This window comes from Arachis ipaensis, chromosome B01 (assembly GCF_000816755.2).
Source record: "Arachis ipaensis cultivar K30076 chromosome B01, Araip1.1, whole genome shotgun sequence".
Classification (NCBI taxonomy): Eukaryota; Viridiplantae; Streptophyta; class Magnoliopsida; order Fabales; family Fabaceae; genus Arachis; species Arachis ipaensis.
Window position 1 is genome coordinate 115,265,831 of NC_029785.2, and position 20,400 is coordinate 115,286,230.

The 20,400-nt window shown below is 34.7% G+C and overlaps 3 protein-coding genes across 3 annotated transcripts in view; 2 read left to right on the forward strand and 1 right to left on the reverse strand.

The window, feature by feature from the left end:
• The window catches only part of LOC107611190, an 8,653-nt gene extending 3,876 nt beyond the window's left edge, over positions 1–4,777 (forward strand). Inside the window, exons 2-5 of the mRNA XM_016313147.1 lie at positions 3,328–3,532; positions 3,621–3,907; positions 4,101–4,113; positions 4,620–4,777. Of these exons, the coding sequence (XP_016168633.1) occupies positions 3,328–3,532; positions 3,621–3,907; positions 4,101–4,113; positions 4,620–4,777 (663 nt within the window). The remainder of the gene's footprint in view (positions 1–3,327; positions 3,533–3,620; positions 3,908–4,100; positions 4,114–4,619) is intronic.
• Positions 5,181–9,091, forward strand: LOC107611198 (ABC transporter C family member 10; the record flags this gene model as incomplete). Its single annotated transcript, XM_016313156.2, is given in 7 exon segments — positions 5,181–6,505; positions 6,625–6,945; positions 7,035–7,121; positions 7,242–7,829; positions 7,929–8,093; positions 8,204–8,498; positions 8,597–9,091. Coding segments are annotated over 7 exon segments (2,993 nt in total), but the record flags the coding sequence as incomplete, so codon positions are not given.
• Positions 17,246–19,041, reverse strand: LOC107633981 (eukaryotic translation initiation factor 5A-2). The gene is made up of 5 exons (XM_016337571.2): positions 18,712–19,041; positions 18,308–18,430; positions 18,124–18,180; positions 17,741–17,815; positions 17,246–17,652 (listed from the first exon to the last, which is right to left on the reverse strand). Exons 1-5 carry the CDS (start codon positions 18,832–18,834, stop codon positions 17,548–17,550), a joined length of 483 nt encoding a protein of 160 aa, XP_016193057.1. The 5' UTR covers positions 18,835–19,041; the 3' UTR covers positions 17,246–17,547.

Consider the following 20,400-nt stretch of genomic DNA (forward strand, 5'->3'; position numbering starts at 1 on the left):
TCTGCAAGAATTCAGTTAAGAACTGAAAAGGATCTTCAGATGGAAGTCCATAAAACTTGCAATTCTGCTGCATCAAAGAAACTAATTGAGGTTTCAGCTCAAAGTTGTTTGCTCCAATGGCAGGAATGGAGATGCTTCTTCCATGTAAATCGGAATTAGGTGCAGTAAAGTCACCAAGCATCTTTCTTACAGTATTATTATTTTCGGCTGCCATCTCCTCTTCCTGTTCGAAAATTTCTGAAAGGTTATTTTTGGATTGTTGTAATTTAGCTTCTCTTAATTTTCTCTTCAGAGTCCTTTCAGGTTCTGGATCTGCTTCAACAAGAATATTCCTGTCCTTGCTCCTGCTCATATGACAAAGAAGAGGGCACAGAAAAAATAATAATAATATGGATCCTTTATACCACAGTATAGGGATACCTGTGTGAGTAGAAGAAAAGAGGGGGAGATAAAGAATGTAATGTAATGGAAGAAACACAACTGTGAGGAGGGTTGAGATGTGAGATGAGATGTTAGTAAATGAATAAATAAATAGAATAAGATGGGAGAGGGAGGATTTTCGAAAAATATTTTTGAAAAAGAGTTAGTGATTTTCGAAAATGGTTTTTGAAAAATGTTAGTAATTTTCGAAAATTTTTAAAATCAAAAATAAAAATAATTAGCTAATTAAAAAGAAATTTTTGAAAAAGGGGGGGATATTTTCGAAAATTAGAGAGAGAGAGAGTTAGTTAGGTAGTTTTGAAAAAGTTAAGAAACAAACAAAAAAGTTAGTTAGTTAGTTGAAACAAATTTTGAAAAGGTGAGAAGTTAGGAAGTTAGAAAAGATATTTTGAAATCATATTTTTGAAAAAGATAAGATAAGAAGATATTTTTGAAAAGATATGATAGAAATTAGTTTTGAAAAAGATTTGATTTTTAAAATCTCAATTAATGACTTGATTCCTAAGAAATCACAAGATATGATTCTAGAACTTAAAGTTTGAATCTTTCTTAACAAGCAAGTAACAAACTTCAAATTTTTGAATCAAAACATTAATTGATTATGTTATTTTCGAAAATTTGATATAAAAATAAGAAAAAGATTTTTGAAAAATATTTTTGGAATTTTCGAAAATAACTAAGAATTTTGAAAAAGATTTTATTTTTGAAAAAGATTTTGAAAAAGATAAGATTTTCAAATTGAAAATTTGATTTGACTCATAAAAACAACTAGATTTTAAAAATTTTTGAAAAAGTCAAATCTAATTTTCGAATTTATGAGAGAGAAAGAGAGAAAGATATTTTTTTGATTTTTGAATTTTTATGATGAGAGAGAAAAACACTAAAAAGATGCAATGCATGAAATTTTTAGATCAAAACATGTGATGCATGCAAGAATGCTATGAATGTCAAGATGAACACCAAGAACACTATGAATGTCAAGATGAACATCATAGACACAATTTTGAAAAATTTTTAATGCAAAGAAAACATGCAAGACACCAAACTTAGAATTCTTTAATGCTTAGGCACTAAGAATTCAAGAATGCATATGAAAAACAATAAAAGACACAAAACAAAAAATCATCAAGATCAAACAAGAAGACTTGCCAAGAACAACTTGAAGATCATGAAGAACACTATGAATGCATGAAATTTTCGAAAAATACAAGATGCACATGCAAATGACACCAAACTTATGACATGACTCAAGACTCAAACAAGAAATAGAGAAATATTTTTTATTTTTGTGATTTTCTAATTTTTTTGGATTTTTTTTTCGAAAATTATATGAAAAAGGAAAAAAAATAAGGATTCCAAAATTTTTAACATGAATTCCAGGAATCTTGCATTCTTAGTCTAAAGCTTCAGTCCAAGAATTAGACATGGCTCACTAGCCAGCCAAGCTTTCAATGAAAGCTCCGGTCCAAAACACTAGACATGGCCAATGGCTAGCCAAGCTTCAACATGTAATTCAGACATGACACGCCTGACATACTCATTCCCAAAGGAATTAGACATGGCTTTACAGCCAGCCAGGCTTCAACATACTTCATGAAACACTAGAATTCATTCTTAAAAATTTTGAATCTAAAATTTTTTTGAAAACATTTTTTTCGAAAACAGATGAGAAAATTTTAGAAATATTTTTGAAAAATTTTTGAAAACAAAACAAAAAGAAAATTTCCTAATCTGAGCAACAAGATGAACCGTCAGTTGTCCAAACTCGAACAATCCCCGGCAACGGCGCCAAAAACTTGGTGCACGAAATTGTGATGTCCAGGCTCAAACAATCCCTGGCAACGTGAGCAACTTGGTATGCGCAATCGTAATTACACTTTGATTATGTAAAATTCATGGCTCTTTCTTTCCCTGGCAGTGGCGCCAAGAACATGGTGCCAATACCATGGTTCACAACTTCAATACAACTAACCAGCAAGTGCACTGGGTCGTCCAAGTAATACCTTACGTGAGTAAGGGTCGAATCCCACGGAGATTGTTGGTATGAAGCAAGCTATGGTCACCTTGAAAATCTCAGTTACGCAGATGTAAATTGATAAGGGTGTTTTCGAATAATAAATAGAATAAGGGATAGAAATACTTATGTAAATTAATCGGTGAGAATTTCAGATAAGCGAATAGAGATGCCTTCGTTCCTCTGAACCTCTACTTTCCTGCTATCTTCATCCAATCAGTCTTACTCCTTTCCATGGCTGGCTTTATGCAAGGGTGAGTAATTGATGCATAAATCCATTTCCGGGGCCCACTTGGTGTGTGCTTGGGCTGGGCCTGAGTGTTGCACGTGTAGAGGTTCTTCTTGGAGTTGAACGCCAACTTTTGTGCCAGTTTGGGCGTTCAACTCTGGTTTTGGCTCCTTTTCTGGCGCTGGACGCCAGGTTTGGGTAGAAAGCTGGCGTTGAACGCCAGTTTACGTCGTCAATTCTTGGCCAAAGTATGGACTATTATATATTGCTGGAAAGCCCTGGATGTCTACTTTCCAACGCAATTAGAAGAGTGCCATTTCGAGTTCTGTAGCTCCAGAAAATCCACTTTGAGTGCAGGGAGGTCAGAATCCAACAGCATCAGCAGTCCTTCTTCAACCTCTGAATCTGATTTTTGCTCAAGTCCCTCAATTTCAGCCAGAAAATACCTGAACTCATAGAAAAACACACAAACTCACAGTAAAGTCCAGAAATGTGAATTTAACATAAAAACTAATGAAAACATCCCTAAAAGTAACTAGATCCTACTAAAAATATACTAAAAACAATGTCAAAAAGCGTATAAATTATCCGCTCATCAAGCAGCATGCCACATATTTCTAACCTTGCAACACATGTTTTGAAGATTACCGTGTTTGTGTATAATCATATGGTGTTCTTGTCCTGGCTAAGACAAAGAACTGATTGGAGAGAGATTGTTCGTCCATGTGCAACTCGTTTTGCCACTGTCTTCCTCACATTGATGAGTATCTTTGAGCGCAAATCGGATTTACAATCATTGGTTGTTGATACACACTTTACCGGACACAAATTAGGAAGGAGTGCTAATGGTAGAGCTGTGAGTGCAATTATCCTAGACAATAAATTTTGGGATGATTGTTTTACTGCATGCCAAATTGTGAGTCCGTTGATTGGTAGATGCCGATAATAAACCATCATTGGGGATTGTTTATGAAGGTATGCTGAGGTCAGAAAATGGAATCAAAGAAATGTTCAAGCAAAGGAAGACTGCATATCAACCTTACACAGAGATTATCAACTCAAGATGGGACAAACACTTGAAAAAAAGTCTTCACGCAGCAGCTTATTTCTTAAATCTTGCTTGCTTTTTTTCTGAAAATTATAGAGAAGCACCTGATGTCATGCGAGCTTTACTTGATCTTGTTACATTGCATTGCAAGGTTAATAATTTAGATTCATTTGAGGTAATGAAAGAAATACACTTATATAGAGATCGAAAGTAAAGCTTTGATAGGCCTGAAGCTGTTCCAGTTGCAAAAAGACTTCAACCTGCTAATAATATATGTTTGATAATAAGCTTTAGTTATTTGCTTATTTTATGTTTTGGTTTCCTTAATTTGATAACTGATACTTGAGATATGGGATTGTAACTTGTAGATGAATGGTGGAGGTTGTTTGGTAGTTCTACTCCATGTTTACAAAACATGGCAGTTCACATTCTTAGCCAAGCATCTACTTCTTCAGGGTGTTAAAGGAATTGAAGTCTTTTTGATCAAATTCATACAACAAGAAGGAATAGATTGGAGCATGATAGGCTAAGTGGTATTGTGTATGTTACATATAATTTGCGTCTTAAATCCAGGTAATATATATTTCATCCTTTTATTTCATATCATTAGATTTTGTATAGTTAATATACTAGGCTTATCATATATTGTATTTAATTTGTTAAGAAGGAAAGGAAAAAAAGAAAGCAAAAGTTGCAATATGATCCAATCGATATTGAAAGTATTGATATGGTTGATTTTTGGGTGAGGAAAGAGGTTGTTGAAAAAGAGCCTGATCTTCCAAGTAATATTGAAGACTTGCTTGGTGAGTATTATAGTTTATTGATCAGACAATAAATTACAATAGCTTTGATCTTTAATTTATTGATAATGTGTTATATTTTGTTAGATGAGATTGATGCTGATTTAGATCAAGGTGGTGGTGGTGGTAGTAGTAGTACATTTTATGCTGCACCACTTGCTTTTTCTGGTCCAAATAGTGGAAATGAAGGCGATGAAATCAATGACGCAAATCTGCAGCAAGTTATGGAGGATTTTGATGATTGATGACAAACTTGGATCATTTTGATGCATATCGCTGCAGCAGCCCTCCTCCCCTCGCAATTGCATCGTCGTCGATCACTGCCGCATTCCAAAAGGTCGTCATGTCTCTCCTTTTTTTTCAAAATTTTATGAAATCTTATGAAGCACTAAGTTGGATGTTCATTCTCTATTTTATTTTACATAGAAATAAAATCTAATATCTAATTTAATAAGGAATCTTTTGGCTGCGCAATTTGATTGCTACTATGCAGTTACAAAGGATCTAGGCATAGAGACTTTGAAGGAGAAGAAAATTATGAAAGCCTTTACATGCATTTAAATGATGAATCCATGTCCAACTCAATTGATTCTGATTCTGTTAGCTCTGTCACACTATTTTCTGGAGCCGGAATCTTCAGTTGGATGTCATTTTGGTGGTTGAATCCATTGATGAAAAAAGGTAAAGAGAAAACACTTGAGGATGAGGATATCCCAAAGCTGCGCGAGCCGGATCGAGCAGAAAGTTGCTATTCTGTGTTTATAGAACAACTTAACAAACAGAAACAAAAAGAACCAACACTGCAGCCATCAGTATTTTGGACTATAATGTCCTGCCACTGGAGAGAGATTTGGATTTCAGGATTCTTTGCATTTATTAAGGTAGTTACTCTGTCTTGTGGTCCCCTGCTTTTGAATGCATTTATATTGGTTGCTGAGGGTAATGAAAGTTTCAAATATGAAGGTTATGTGTTGGCCATTTCACTTTTCTTTGCAAAGATCATAGAATCCTTGTCTCAAAGGCAATGGTATTTTCGATGTAGACTCGTTGGTATGAAGGTTAGATCACTTCTCACTGCAGCCATCTATAAGAAACAATTGAAGCTATCCAATGCTGCTAGATTGGAGCATTCTGGTGGTGAGATAATGAATTATGTGACTGTTGATGCATATAGGATTGGAGAATTTCCATTTTGGTTTCATCAGATGTGGACAACAAGCTTCCAAATATGCATTGCTTTGGTGATTCTTGTCCGAGCCATTGGACTCGCGACAATAGCCTCAATGGTAGTAATAATTCTCACTGTACTTTGCAATGCTCCATTGGCAAAGCTACAGCAGAAGTTTCAAAGCAAACTCATGGTGGCACAAGATGAGAGATTGAAGGCTAATTCTGAGGCTCTTGTGAATATGAAAGTTCTGAAGCTATATGCATGGGAGAAACATTTTAAGAAGGCTATTGAAGGCTTAAGGAATGTGGAACTTGAAATGTTATCAGCAGTGCAATCAAGAAAGGCCTACAACATCTTTCTCTTTTGGTCTTCGCCTATTCTGGTGTCCGCGGCTTCCTTTGCTGCATGCTACTTCTTGGAGATTCCTTTGCATGCAAACAATGTTTTCACTTTTGTGGCAACACTGCGCCTTGTGCAAGAGCCAATCACATCCATCCCAGATGTTATTGGAGTGGTTATTCAATCGAAAGTTGCATTCGCTCGAATTGGGAAGTTTCTTGAGGCATCTGAATTGCAGAATGCAAATTGCAGGAAGAGTTGTGTTGATGATAACCTCAGAGGCTCAATTTCAATCAAGTCTGCTGATTTTTCATGGGAAGATAATGTGTCAAAACCAACACTTAGAAACATAAATTTGGAGGTTAGGCATGGACAAAAGGTAGCAATTTGTGGAGAAGTTGGATCAGGAAAATCAACTCTCTTAGCAACAATTCTTGGAGAAGTTCCAAATACAAAGGGAACTGTAAGCTTTCATAAACCTTTCATATTCCTAGAATACACTCTTAAAACCTTGTTATGCTCCAAATTAGTATAAACTATCACATAAATTTAACTCACTATGGTAAGTTTCTTGAATTGCAGATTGAAGTTTATGGGAGTTTTGCATATGTTTCTCAAACAGCATGGATACAGTCAGGTACAATAAGGGAAAATATTTTGTTTGGAGCAGATTTGGATCCACAAAGATATGAAGAGACGCTTTATAGATCTTCACTGATAAAGGATCTTGAGTTGTTTCCCTATGGAGATCTTACCGAAATAGGCGAGAGGGGAGTTAACCTGAGTGGAGGTCAGAAGCAGCGAATTCAGCTCGCTCGTGCGCTTTATCAGAATGCTGATATATATCTCTTGGATGATCCATTCAGTGCTGTTGATGCTCACACAGCCACAAATTTGTTTAAGGTAATGACATCTTAATCTCCTTCAAAGAGTGCACTTAATTATATCTACAATGTTGTTCTCTACTGAGAGATTGCTTCGGAACTTGGCAGGAATATATCATGGAAGGACTTGCAGGGAAGACTGTGTTACTTGTGACTCATCAAGTTGACTTCCTACCAGCTTTTGATTCTGTTATGGTAATTTCTTTCATCTTAATGCACTGCTATCAATATTCATGTTAATATATTTCAATAAGAAACAATGAAATCATGCTTGTTTTTAATGATCTTTAACTCTAACTTTCTTTTCCTTAAAAGTTGATGTTAGATGGGGAAATTCTACAAGCTGCTCCTTATCATCATCTATTGGAATCAAGCCGAGAATTCCAAGAACTCGTCGAGGCTCACAAGAAGACTGCTGGTTCTGACCATCAAGTTGACACTCCTTCTGCCAAGAGAGATTCAACTTCTGGCAGAGAGATTAAGCAAGATTTCTTGGAGAAGAAGTTACAAGCTTCAAACGAAAATAAATTGATTAAGCAAGAAGAAAGAGAGATAGGAGACACAGGCTTGAAGCCTTACATTCAGTATCTGAATCAGATGAAGGGATACATATACTTTGCTGCCACTACTCTTTGTCACATTTTATTTGTAGCTGGCCAAATAATTCAAAACTCATGGATGGCTGCTAATGTGGACAACCCTCATATCAAAACTCTGAAATTGATCTTAGTCTACTTGTTGATCGGAGTTGTTTCGATCGTTTTCATGTTAATCAGAACTTTTCTTATAGCTGCTTTAGGTCTTCTATCATCAAAACATCTATTTTCACAGTTGATGAACTCCCTTTTCCGCGCACCGATGTCTTTTTATGACTCCACACCTTTGGGAAGGATACTTAGCAGGGTAAGCATATAAAACAACATTCTCTATTGGATTTTTTCTTTCATTCAATGAAATGTAATGTGGAAGTTTTAGTACTCTGACTAATATTTTATTGTGTAGGTATCTGCAGATATGAGCATTGTGGATCTTGATATACCATTTTACCTTGCATATACTGTGGGGGGTACTACAAATTTTTATTCTAATCTTGCAGTTTTATCATTTGTGAGTTGGCAAGTCTTGTTTGTTGCCATACCACTGGTTTTTGCTGCGATTCAATTGCAGGTGATGAACAAATTCTTCTTTTTACAGCCTGTTCTTCATGGAATTTAGAAGATTATTTTGATGGAAAGTTAACATGCTAAGTACTTTTGTTGTTTTCATTTTTTAAACAGAAATACTACTTTGCTACTGCAAAAGCATTGATGAGGTTGAATGGCACAACAAAATCATTTGTAGCCAATCATGTAGCTGAAACTAATGCTGGAGCTGTGACAATAAGAGCCTTTAAGGAGGAAGATCGCTTTTTCAAGAAGAATCTTGATCTGATTGATGTCAATGCTAGTCCATTCTTCCATAGTTTCACTTCAAATGAATGGTTGATCCAACGGTTAGAAACAATCAGTGCTGTTGTTCTATCTGCTGCAGCACTTTGCATGGTTGTGCTTCCACCCGAGACTTTCCCTGCCGGTGAGGCTTCAGATATTCATAGTTTGTCATACATAACTTTATTGTTCACAAAATATCTTATTGTAGAAGTTTCTTAATTTAAATGTCCATTGTTGCAGGATTTATTGGCATGGCACTCTCTTATGGCCTTTCACTGAACAATTCCCTAGTATTTTCAATTCAATTTCAATGCACTCTAGCAAATTATATAGTATCTGTAGAGAGGATAAATCAATATATGTATATACCAAGTGAGGCCCCAGAAGTTATAGAAGGAAATCGCCCTCCGGTTAATTGGCCAGTTGCAGGGTGTTCTGGCCCAGCCCAATAAGGACCGGAGGTCCACCCGACCTACTTCCGAATCTGGCAGGTCCCCGACCCGCCCGAGCTAACTCACCTCTCGTGAAGTCATCCCCTAGTGAGGGTCTGGATAGCTAGTTGATGCTTCCAAACACATGGGCCTAAATAAAAGGCTCACTCGACGAGTACAGATAAAGGGAGGGAGACATACCCTTCCCCAGCTACGTCATTCTTTTATCCTAATTAGCCGCCTCATCGTACGGACACTTACTTTAGTATTGAATAATTTTCAATACAAAGATTTTGAGATACATCGATGCAACACTAGTTAATAACACTAATCCTAGGAATGGAAATACAAGTAGAACCTAAATTACACCTAGATTCGACCTTAGGAGTTGAATTTGTACTAGGAATTGAAAAAAAAAAACTAAATTGAAATTCCTATGTGATTCAACTTTATTAGAAGAATCACTTCTAGCAAAAGAAAAATTTTCTGTGGAGTTAAAATTACTTAAATAATTTTTAAAGAAACTAAATAATTTGAGACATCTTGCTCTTTGGCCATGACAAAATATCCTCGAACTATTGTCTTTTAAGAACAACTACTCCCACCCAATAGGAGGAAAATAAAGTGTTGGCTGACGAAACTTCACATTAAGTTCTTCTGAAGTTAGAAAATAGCCTTCACAATTATAAGAATTAAACACCTTGTCGACATTAAGTAGTTTCAATTTTTCATTATACACCTTAAAATTGACATGTATCTGCTCCACATAAAGGCTCGAATATGCTTTTATCACTTCAGATTTTTCTTCATCATTTCAAAGAAGAATGCTCTGATGCACGGTCTAAGGTACAGTTCCAACGCCATGGATCCAATCTCGTCCAAGCAAGTCATTATAACTAGCATTTGAAGATATAACCACAACGACAGTATTTCGATACGAAGACCCCACCTACACTCGGAGAGTCGCTAACCCTTTTGCAGGGGTCAATATACTGCTATAATCAGTTACTAAAATATTAGTAGGGATCAGGTCATCAAAATGCTTCCCTACCTTGATCAACATCCGTTCTGGCAATAAACTAATTGTTGCCTCTCCATCGACCAAAATTTTGTTAACACAAATACCACTCATGTAAGCTGAAACATGCAATGGTCGAAGGTGTGACTTTTGCTTTTCGGTTGGCGTTTGGAAATATTCCAATTTGTCCTCTGAAAAAATAAAAGCAAAAGCCTCTTCGTCTTTCACATCATAATACTCATTCGGTTTCCCTTTATATTCCCGCAAGTACTCAGTTGGTATAATTGAGATAGTGCTTACCATTTTGTCATCTCCTTCATCGAAATATTCTTTGTCCAAGTCAACACCCTTTTCTTTATCATCAACTGGAGCTACAACAACAGCATTGCCTTTTTCAAATTTAGCTGGTGAAGGAATCCCTTTAGGAACAGTTTCTCCATCAGACGAAAAAAATATTCGGGAATGAATGGAAGGGGTTGCTCCCTTGTCTTTGGAATTCAATAATTCCTTTTGCATCATCTGTCGTCCATACTTACCACCTCGATTTCCTCTAGTTTTTTCTCAAGGATATGGATAACAACCTCAATTAAAACCTCGATGACCCCTTTGAGGATTACACCTATAATGCGCATCTCAATTACGAAACTCCTGACAATTTCTTATCCATTACACACCTAAGACTTGCGAATGACTCATCAAAGGGGAAAAATTCCTTTGAGAAACTCAAGAACTTTGTCCCTCTTAATATCGAGGAAGTTGCCTCTGACAAATTTGTTCCTCCTTATGAGCTAATTCTTTTTTCATTCTTTCTTTCTCAAATATAGTTGCAGTGTCGGCATCAAACACAACATTACACCGAGGACACAAAGACACATCTCGATTCTTTAATTTTTGTTGCATAAGAAACTCCAACAACCCTTCACCAACACCTGGATACACTGCTTGAACATTGGTTTCAAAATCCCTCAAGGCAGTATCAAATTCATAAGTAAAACCAACCATGTTACTTTCTAAAAAGGGCTCTGCCAAAATTTGCACCAGCATCGAAAGGATCAGAATCAACCTTCATATCTTTCTTGCCATTATCAAACTTCAATCTTCCTTCCATAATTTCTTTTAAATCAAGTCCCTAAAATGGACATAATTATTAATCGAATGGCTAGTTGTTTGATGAAATTTACAATAGGATTTTTTCTTTAAATCTTTTATCGAAATCAATGTCTTGCCTTCCGGCAAAACCAATTGTTTATCTCTAAGCAACACATCAAATATTTGATCTGATTTTGAAATATTGAAACTGTACTTATTTCCACTCTTATGCTTTGTATCATTAGACTTATCAACAATTGTGATTTTTTTAAGCAAAGAACAAACATAAAGTGGACCTTTTTTTAATTCAGTCAAATCAACTTCAGGAAATTCAAAATCAGGTTCCTCATTTGAGGATTCTATTTTGATATATGAAATCTTTTCTTTTCGAGAAAAGGGTTTATTTTTAGCCTTTTCTCACTTTTAAATCTTTCTTTTTCCTTTCAAAGAATTTCCACTTGACGAACTCTTTCAGCCAAATGAGCCAAGTCAGGTATATGGATATTGAGCAACTTTTGACGCATGTAAAAACCTAACCCCATAGTTTCTATTTTTACCACTTCGCTTTCAAGAAGGGCCACATAGCACCGACTTTGAGCATTTTTAATACGAATCATGAAGTCATTAATTGATTCTCCATTATCACGATTCAAAGCCACCAAGTCACTGACTGTTACATTCAATTTCCCTCTATAAAATTGAAAATGAAAAGCACTCTCCAATTGTGCTCAAGTTATAATTCAACTAGGCCTAAGATTAGAAAACCAAGTAAATGCATTCTTCATTAAAGAAGAAGGAAAAAATTTCATTTTCAAGTTTTCAACATTTGCTAGATTTTCCAATTCGACCATATATCGAGCAATATGCTCGGTAGTCGATTCACCAACTTCTCCTGCAAACTTTGTTATTGTCTTAGGATTTTTTTACACCCCTAGGAACCTCTGCTGCTTGTACAATAGCAAGAAGAGCAGAAACAAAATATGATCGATTCATAAAATCCATGTTGAATCCGACTCTGTTAAGAACATCCTCAACAATTCTACTAACTTGGTATTGCTCACCATGTTGATTGACTCGAATTCGAGCCAACACTTCATTCGCATTTTGATCTCATCAAACTACTCGAGGAATAACTTCCTCAAGGTGCATATCATCATTCCTATTTCTGGGCATGTTCATCACATCCTCTAGATTTACCTGCACATTTTGCTTGTCACCTTCATCGTAATCAACAATTTGAGCAATCCGCTCAACTTGTCTAGCAAGACACTCGAACTTTGACTCATGATCAGCCATCATAGAGTTCAAAATGGTAGTCATTTTCTAAGTCAATAAATTGAACAAGTCATGATGACTTTTATCAACATGCTGTCGAAAGGTAGCCATCGAACCAGGACCATTCAATGTGAAACCCACTTGATAATCATGAGTAAACTCAGGATATAATGGAGGTACTGGATTGTTAATTACTCCTGATGAATTTTCAAATCGAATTGGAGGAGCATAACCACCCATTGGTGGAGTATAACCCGAAGGAAGGCCAACCAATGATTACTGGCGATTCTGTTTGTGTCAGAGCAATTCGTGGGCGTGGATTCCGCCCACTATTCCCAACTGGGGGATTAGTAACCGTCGCATTCTCTCCTAACATACTACCTTTTGAACGCGGCGTTATCTCTGCCAAAGTTTGTGCAACTATAGAAATATTATCATTTGCAGATGACTCACCATTAGTATTAGAAACTTCTTCTGCCATATGTATAATTCTTTCACTTCTAAGTTGCATACACTAGATAGTTACAGAAACTTTTGACATACTTAATTTTTAAAACTGTCCCACCAAGCGTGCTAATTTGTTATGCAGATTTTTAACAAATCTAGGTTGGTTCGATATCTAGTAATTTTTAACAAACCTACTCCTCTTGTAGGTACCAATTTTCAAAAGTGCATCAAAATTCCTTTTACTTGATTAAAATAACAAAGAAAAATATGAAATGTAAAGAAAATAATTTTGGAAAATAAAATGGCTAAAAATGAAAGCAATGACATTTAATTTAAAGAAAATAATAAATTACCTTCGACCAAATCGACAGACTTTGAATTCAAATACAAATACTAAAAATTTTAAAAAAAAGCAATAGATTTGCATAAAAAGGAAAAATTATAAAGAAAGTAAAGTAAATGTAAAAGACATGAAATGAACCCTAAGAAAAGAAAGCTATTTGTAGATTCAGAAATTCGCTGGGGATATGAGTCTGTGAGAGTGTTTTTTGAAATGAGATTCCGACCCTTGTTCCTTTCAATCTTTGGCTATTTATAAGACTCTTCGACCAATCAAATTCCAATGTATTTCCCATGTGCATTAATTCTTAGGTAATTGTTCCCGTGCTTTGAATGATATTAACTACCATCAATTATCTTCACTTGTCAATTCTTCTCCTTTCGATAGCCTTTCTTCCTTCGATAAGTCTTGTCAATTGAACTATCTCCCTTATCGATAAATCCTTTTCGACGAGCCCTATGTCCTTTGAAGAGGAAAGGGAGGAGCTACAGCCGTCGCGCCTTGTCTCCGTAGTCGCTGAGCTTCGACCGCCGCCATGCCAAGTCGTCGTCGCCAGTTGTTGAGAGAGAAAAGATATTGTTTATCTTATTGAATTATTGAATTATTGAGGATGCTGGTTATTCTGATTTGTTGATTCAGTTTTGTTGAGTTGGTTATTGTTGGGCTGGTTTCTTGAAATTGGTTTTTGAATTATGATAGAATAATTTGAGAAGATTAGAGTTGATTTTGTTTGGTTTATCAGAAATTATTCTGAGAATTGGATATGGTTTGATATATGAAAATAACTTGATTTTGGAAATGGTTTGAAAAGAGTTTGAGAAATGATTTGGATGGGATCAGAGAAGGATGGCAAAGTCCGAGTTTTAGGGAAGGTGCTGCCGAAATTTCTAGAAGAATTTTGAGAAGTTTTACTTTGATTAATTTGGATTGAAGAATTATTTTACTTGATTTTGATTTATTTAAGAAAAAAGTGAATTATGTTTGAGTTTAAATGAGTTAGTTTTGAAACGAGATTGGTTGTCGCCCCCTAAAGTCTAGAGGTCTTGCCGAGGGGTTTAACTAATAAATGATTTTCCTTTGTCTTTTGAAAAGAGTTTAAATTCGAAAACGGTTTTGAAGTTAGCTCGAAGAATGTGAGAATAAATGAAACATGATTATGACAATGATGATACTAATGAATTGTAATTGACTGAGAGATGAATTGAATGATAATGTGACAAATGTGACTGGGTAAGAAGCGGTGGCATTGTCCACTCGCTTCGAGTATATGTTGTGACTCCGGATAGGATGCAGTGGTTTTATCCACTTGCTCCGGGTAAGAGTCAATAAGCCAGGTAAAATACAGTGGTGTTATCCACTTACTCTGGAAAAGTTCGAGACTCCGGATAAGATGCAAGGGTTGATTTCTGTCACCACTTGCTCCGAATTGAGAACTGTAACACCACCTGAGTAAGAGGCAAGGGTGAAATTGTCCTCTTGCTCCGAGTACGCGGGTAAGATGTAAAGGTTGCAGCGTTGTCCCACTTGCTCCATGTTTTGCTTCACATGAACGTACGTTCAAAGGTGAAAGCAATTCTGGGTTCAAAGTTTCACAAAATTGCCAAACATAAGAATGAGACATTCAAGATACTCAAACGGGTTTCTCTCTTCCCCAACGTGAATCCCAAACACACCCATAGCCCATTAGTAATTCACTTTCTTACTCTCAATTGGATCTTTGACTATGTTGGGTTGGAAGGAAAGAAATAGAGAGAAAAGAAGGTTGCAGCGTTGTCCCACTTGCTTCATGTTTTGCTCGTACGTTCAAAGGTGAAAGCAATTCTGGGTTCAAAGTTTCACAAAATTGCCAAACATAAGAATGAGACATTCAAGACACTCAAACGGGTTTCTCTCTTCCCCAGCGTGGATCCCAAATACACCCATAGCCCATTAGTAATTCACTTTCTTGCTCTCAATTGGATCTTTGACTATGTTGGGTTGGAAGGAAAGAAATAGAGAGAAAAAAAATAGAAAGGAAAGAAAGAAAAAGAAAGAAATTGAGTGAATTTTTATTTTCCTTAAATGTGTTTGGATGGACGGAAAATAAGAAGGAGAATATGTTATAAAAAGATAATTTTACTCTTATATTATAAAAGATATTGAAAAAGATAAAGAGGTAATATTGGAAGTAGAGAGAGAGAATTAGTTTTCTCTCTATTTTTTTTAATGTTGGAGAGAAAATAAAATTGATGGATCCCACTAATTTTTTTCCATCCCTTTTTCTTTCTCTCCCATTTCTCTTATGAACCAAATAATAAAAAATAATCATTTTTCTTCTCATTTTTTTTCTTTCTTTTTCTTTCCATCCATTTTTCCTTAAAAAAAGTGGTTACAAGAAAATACATTGGACAAAAGTCAAGTCCAGACACACGTGCAACCAACTGTCGCACTAATTCTTATACTACCACGTGTAAGCCATCTATGGATGCATAAGGAATCTCTATAAACAACATCACCATGTTATAATTCACGTAATAACTTTTATAAAGAAGGTTGAATACCTCTAAAAAATGGAATGGTAAAAAAGTTAATTGGTTAAATTTAGGAGCTCTATATATGATGTTTATTTTGGTTGAATGATAGTTTGGAATATTTCAAAAAAGTGGAACTAGAATAATTTTTGAAGCATACAAACTTGATTGAAAATTTGAGTTATGATCAAACGATTCTTATTCTAAACGTGTTTTAATATTTATTTTAATCTAAAGTATCCCTTGAATTTGGTTAGATGTATATATTAATTATGGTTTAAAATATTAAATAGTTGTTAGAGTGCACACATATAAATAATTAGAAAAAAGACTTACTATAATAGCTAATGATGTGAAAGTATACAACTATAATGTTTATTCTTTACAAGTTGAAATTAAAGTTATTATTAATTTTTCACTCAGATTTAAATATCTCCTATATATATTAGATATAGGTGTTCATATATAAGATTTGATGTACTCAAATTGTTTTAATTAGTTACTATTGATTTTAAAATTACTATCTCAATTTTCTAATCTGATTTTATAATATTTTTAATCAATTTTATTTAAATATCTCTTTAATTGTTAAAAATATGATGAATTTACATTGACCAGGTTGGTTCACAATTGCTAAAGTTGACAATGATAATAATATTGATTCACAATTGTTAGATCTCTAATAGTTAACATTGCCCAACAAATTAAATACAATTGTTTATAAAATATCTTGACCTAATTAAATTTACTTCAATTTTGTATACAAGCACTTCTCTGCCAGCGAATAGCTATAAGTAATATATTATTTGAATTATATGCATGATATATTTGATGTTTTTACCAGCAATTAATGCACAACAATATGCAATATTGAATTAGTGCACAACCCCGCGCTATGGACTACGCTCTTACACTAGTTCACCTAATAACAATAGCAACAACAAAAACTCAGCATAACATCTTCATGAGAAGGCCATCCTTCGGCCTACTGAATGCATTTGTATACAATTTGATTGGCCCAATATCCCACAAAAAATGGTTAGTCTTTAGCATTTTCATGCCATTGTTAAACTCAGCTAATCATCCGACAAATTGGAGGAGCATGCAGTTAAAGCTGCCTTTTTCTGCAAAATCTTCAGCGCAGCTACTGCTCAATTCAGCAGCACCAGGGGCAGGTGTCATTCACAGGGAGAAACGCGTTATTTCTACATGTATGTATGTTTTTTCACATCCATACTATAGCACTTGGTGGTACAAATACAAAGTAACCAGTAGTGTTGTTTAGAATGATCATAAAGAGCTACTGAAAAGACATGACAAGAAGTTATCAAAAATGATCTGAAAGATTATTCCTAGTAAAGTACTACAATAAAAGGGAATATCAATATCACGAGGGAACGGTTATTTCGAGTACATGGGCTGGCTGAGATGTACACTAATTTTGTTAGGAAAATTTTCAGGTATGAGAGCAGCACCAATATTCGAGTAGTATCTCAATAATGAAACTCTTCCTAACGGGACACAATGAAAAAATTCAACTCGTTACGAGTGGTTAACTATGCAATACTCATCACTCTGCCATAGGCGGTGTCCGTAACTTCAGAATCCGAAATTAATACAAAAGATAATAATAATTGCTTGAAAACGTGTTTCATCGAATTATGGATGATAAATGCTCTCACTTGAGCTACTACTGAGGAAATTCCAATTTTATATTACACCTTATTTAGTACGGAGGTTTCAACAGCGCAGGCAAATAAAGGGCATAACAGTCAAATTGGGGGTTAAAAATAAAAAGAAAAACTAAGGACAAACTTCTCTTCATGATAGACTCCTCCTTCTTTATAAGAAAGTCACAGGACAACAGAGAAAAAAACAACATAAAAATGGAATATAGTATCCTGTCACCACCACATCCATAAACAACACTGGTAAGAGACTACTAGTCTGACTAGAGAGAATTTATAAGCCCGGTTTTGAACAAAAGGCTATATGATAAAAGAGGCTTACAAAAATATGTTTTTTTCTGCTTAAAATGAAAACAACAAACTGCCAATGTTGCCATAAATGGAATCAAATCTTTAGTTCTTTGGGCCAATATCCTTCAGGGCACAAATCTGCTCCTCACCCATAGCAGACATGACAGAGACAACAAGGTCCTTACCCTCAGCAAACCCATCCTTAATCTGCATCAACCAATCACTGATGCACATAAATACACCATTTATAGGAACATAACACATCCATACACGAATTGCATTAAATTGTACAAACCTGAGACAGGAGAGAATCATCAGTAGGGAGCCTGAGATCATCCTTGGTGTTTCCATTTTCAGTGAGCAGACTCACCTACAATACAACCATTTAAGACGAAGAAAATGCAAGCACACATTAAGAATACAACCACAATAATAATGACAGTAAAAAGGAATATGCATTAGAATGTAAATGCCTTAATATTACACTAATGCAGTAAGTTTTCATAGAAGAAATAAAATCTCTGCAGTTTCCAGTGCATTGAAAATTTATAAATTTAATTTTACCACTTCAGTAACCCTAATCAGTAGATTCAAGTTAACAAAACCATAATAATAGTAATAAGTAATAATAACAATATGAGTAAATCAATTAATCAAATGGAATTCTTGGAAACTTACAAATCCATCCTCAGAGATATCAATGAGCTGGTAGTCAGTACGATTCACATGGGGAACCTGACAAGAAGAAATAGTAATTACCGAATGTTATTATGATGTGCAACTTCATGGAGCACACACAATAAATTACACCTCAAAAAGTGGCAAGGAAAGAAAGAAAGAAAACGATGAGGAGCACACATACATCACAGTTGTGAGAAGAGGGAACGATATCTTCGAGCTTCTTGGCAGTGAAGATATCAATTCCAACAAAGTGGCACTTAGCGTGACCGTGCTTTCCAGTCTTTGAAGTCGAAACTTCAACAACCTGCCCACAGATAAAAAAAAGCCCATCGATAACACAGCACACAAATTGAATTCAATAGATAACAACACTATAATTAATTAAGCAATTAATCATGGATGCAAATAACAAATCAAGCACGCAAGCAAGTACAATAAGTCACCATCAACAGATTAGATCAGCAAACCCTAGAAAAACAAAGCACACAGACTAGATCTAGAAAGAAGAACCATACTATAAATCAATTCAATTAATCAGTGAATTAATCATTTGACAAAGGGAAATGAAGAAACTGAAGGGAGAACCTTGCAGGGACGGCCCTTGATGACGATGTAACCGTTCTTGCGGATGGTACCGGCTTGCTGAGGGTAAGTCTTGGAGGCTCCGGCGTCGGCCTTCGACTCGAAATGGTGCTCCTCGTCCGACATATCCAACGGTGATTTCACTGAATTTGGAGTGAGTCAGAGAGAAATGAGAAGAAGGAGAAGAGGGAGAGAGAGTAGATGTATCTTTCTTTCTGCTTTTGTTCGTTTATATTCACTGCAATCGCCACGGAATCTAGGGTTTCACATTTTCAATTGCAGATCTTAGTATGCCAATCACCACCGTTGGATTCAGTCTACCAGTGTCCGTTGGATCATAAATATCAGCAGCTAGCTGCGTCCCTTCTACGCTGATTCTTATGGGCTCAGGCCCAATTGAAACAGACGCTCTCTTCAATTCGAGACCATGCATAACCATGATTGCGCTTTAGCCGAAAACGAAGAAAACGGAAAAAGAAGCCCAAAAACTAATTAAACTTTTGCTTTGTAACCCAAAAACAACGTGAAACTGAAACGTAACACAAGATGATATTCAAAGTCAAGACCCACGTCCAAAAAAAAATTCAAGATCAGAAAAAAAAAGATGATATTCAAAGTTGTTTTTTGCAAAATTAATGTTCAATTTGGTCTCTAAACTTGTATTTGAATCTTAATTTACTCTCTAAAAGTTTAATTGTCTTTATTTAGTCTCTAAACTTTGCGAACATATCTCGTACTAGTCTTTAAACCAATTTTCAACGTACGTTAATAGAACATTGTCATAGACAGCTGGAGGCTACGCTAGACTCTATAAAATGATATTGATTTAATTTTGGTATTCAAATAATTCATGTTTATTGAAATTTTACCTAACAAAATAATAAAACAATTGATACGATGTCGACTTTGGACTATTTGAATGTCAAAACCAAAACGTATCTGACTAAATATATCATACATCTATTAATGTTTTTGTACTGAAAATAGTCTTAGAAGCTAATGAAAGGCATATTTACAAAATTTTAGAATTAAATATAGACAATTAAAATTTTAGGGACTAAATTGAATATTAACTAAAAAATTAAAGTTCAAATATTATACATTTCATGTTAATTGATTTTACAGTAAAAATTCATTTGGTTAAACAAAGATCAATCAAGAAAATTTTGGTTGGTAATCTCGCATAAAAAGAAAAACTATATATTTTTCGATTGAATTTGTAACAAAGCATGTCTCAATATCTAATTTTATATCTTTATGTGAAGATATTAAAGTATTATTTTAGTTTTTAACATCGTGATTAAAATTTATTTCTAATAATATTTAAAACATTTTATTTTTATTCCAAATGCCTTAATTTGTTAATTTTTAGTTGTCAAAATTAATTTTTTTAAATATCTTTTTATTATCTTTTTTTTTTCTCACATAACTATAACTATCACTATGATTATTATAATTCAATTTTTATCGGTGTCTAAAAGAAAATTATAATGAAAAAGGGTAATTTTGAAAAAAAAAGAATAATTAAAAAAAAATTGATGAGAGAATTAAAATAGAATTAATATATAATGCTTCAAATATTAAAAATTGAATTAGAATTTAATTCAAATATTAAAGATAAAATAGTACTTGTCCCTATTAAATTTAGTAGAAAGTTGACTTCACATGAAGTTGTTCCTGAATGGTTGATAC

Excerpts from the sequence above, each read along its gene's own strand:
- LOC107633981 (XM_016337571.2), bottom strand. The coding sequence starts at position 18,834 with ATGTCGGACGAGGAGCACCATTTCGAGTCGAAGGCCGACGCCGGAGCC. Across the intron at positions 18,431-18,711 it reads TCAAGGGCCGTCCCTGCAAG|GTTGTTGAAGTTTCGACTTC; the intron begins GTTCTCCCTTCA and ends ATCTGTGGGCAG. Across the intron at positions 17,653-17,740 it reads ATGATTCTCTCCTGTCTCAG|ATTAAGGATGGGTTTGCTGA; the intron begins GTTTGTACAATT and ends TGGTTGATGCAG.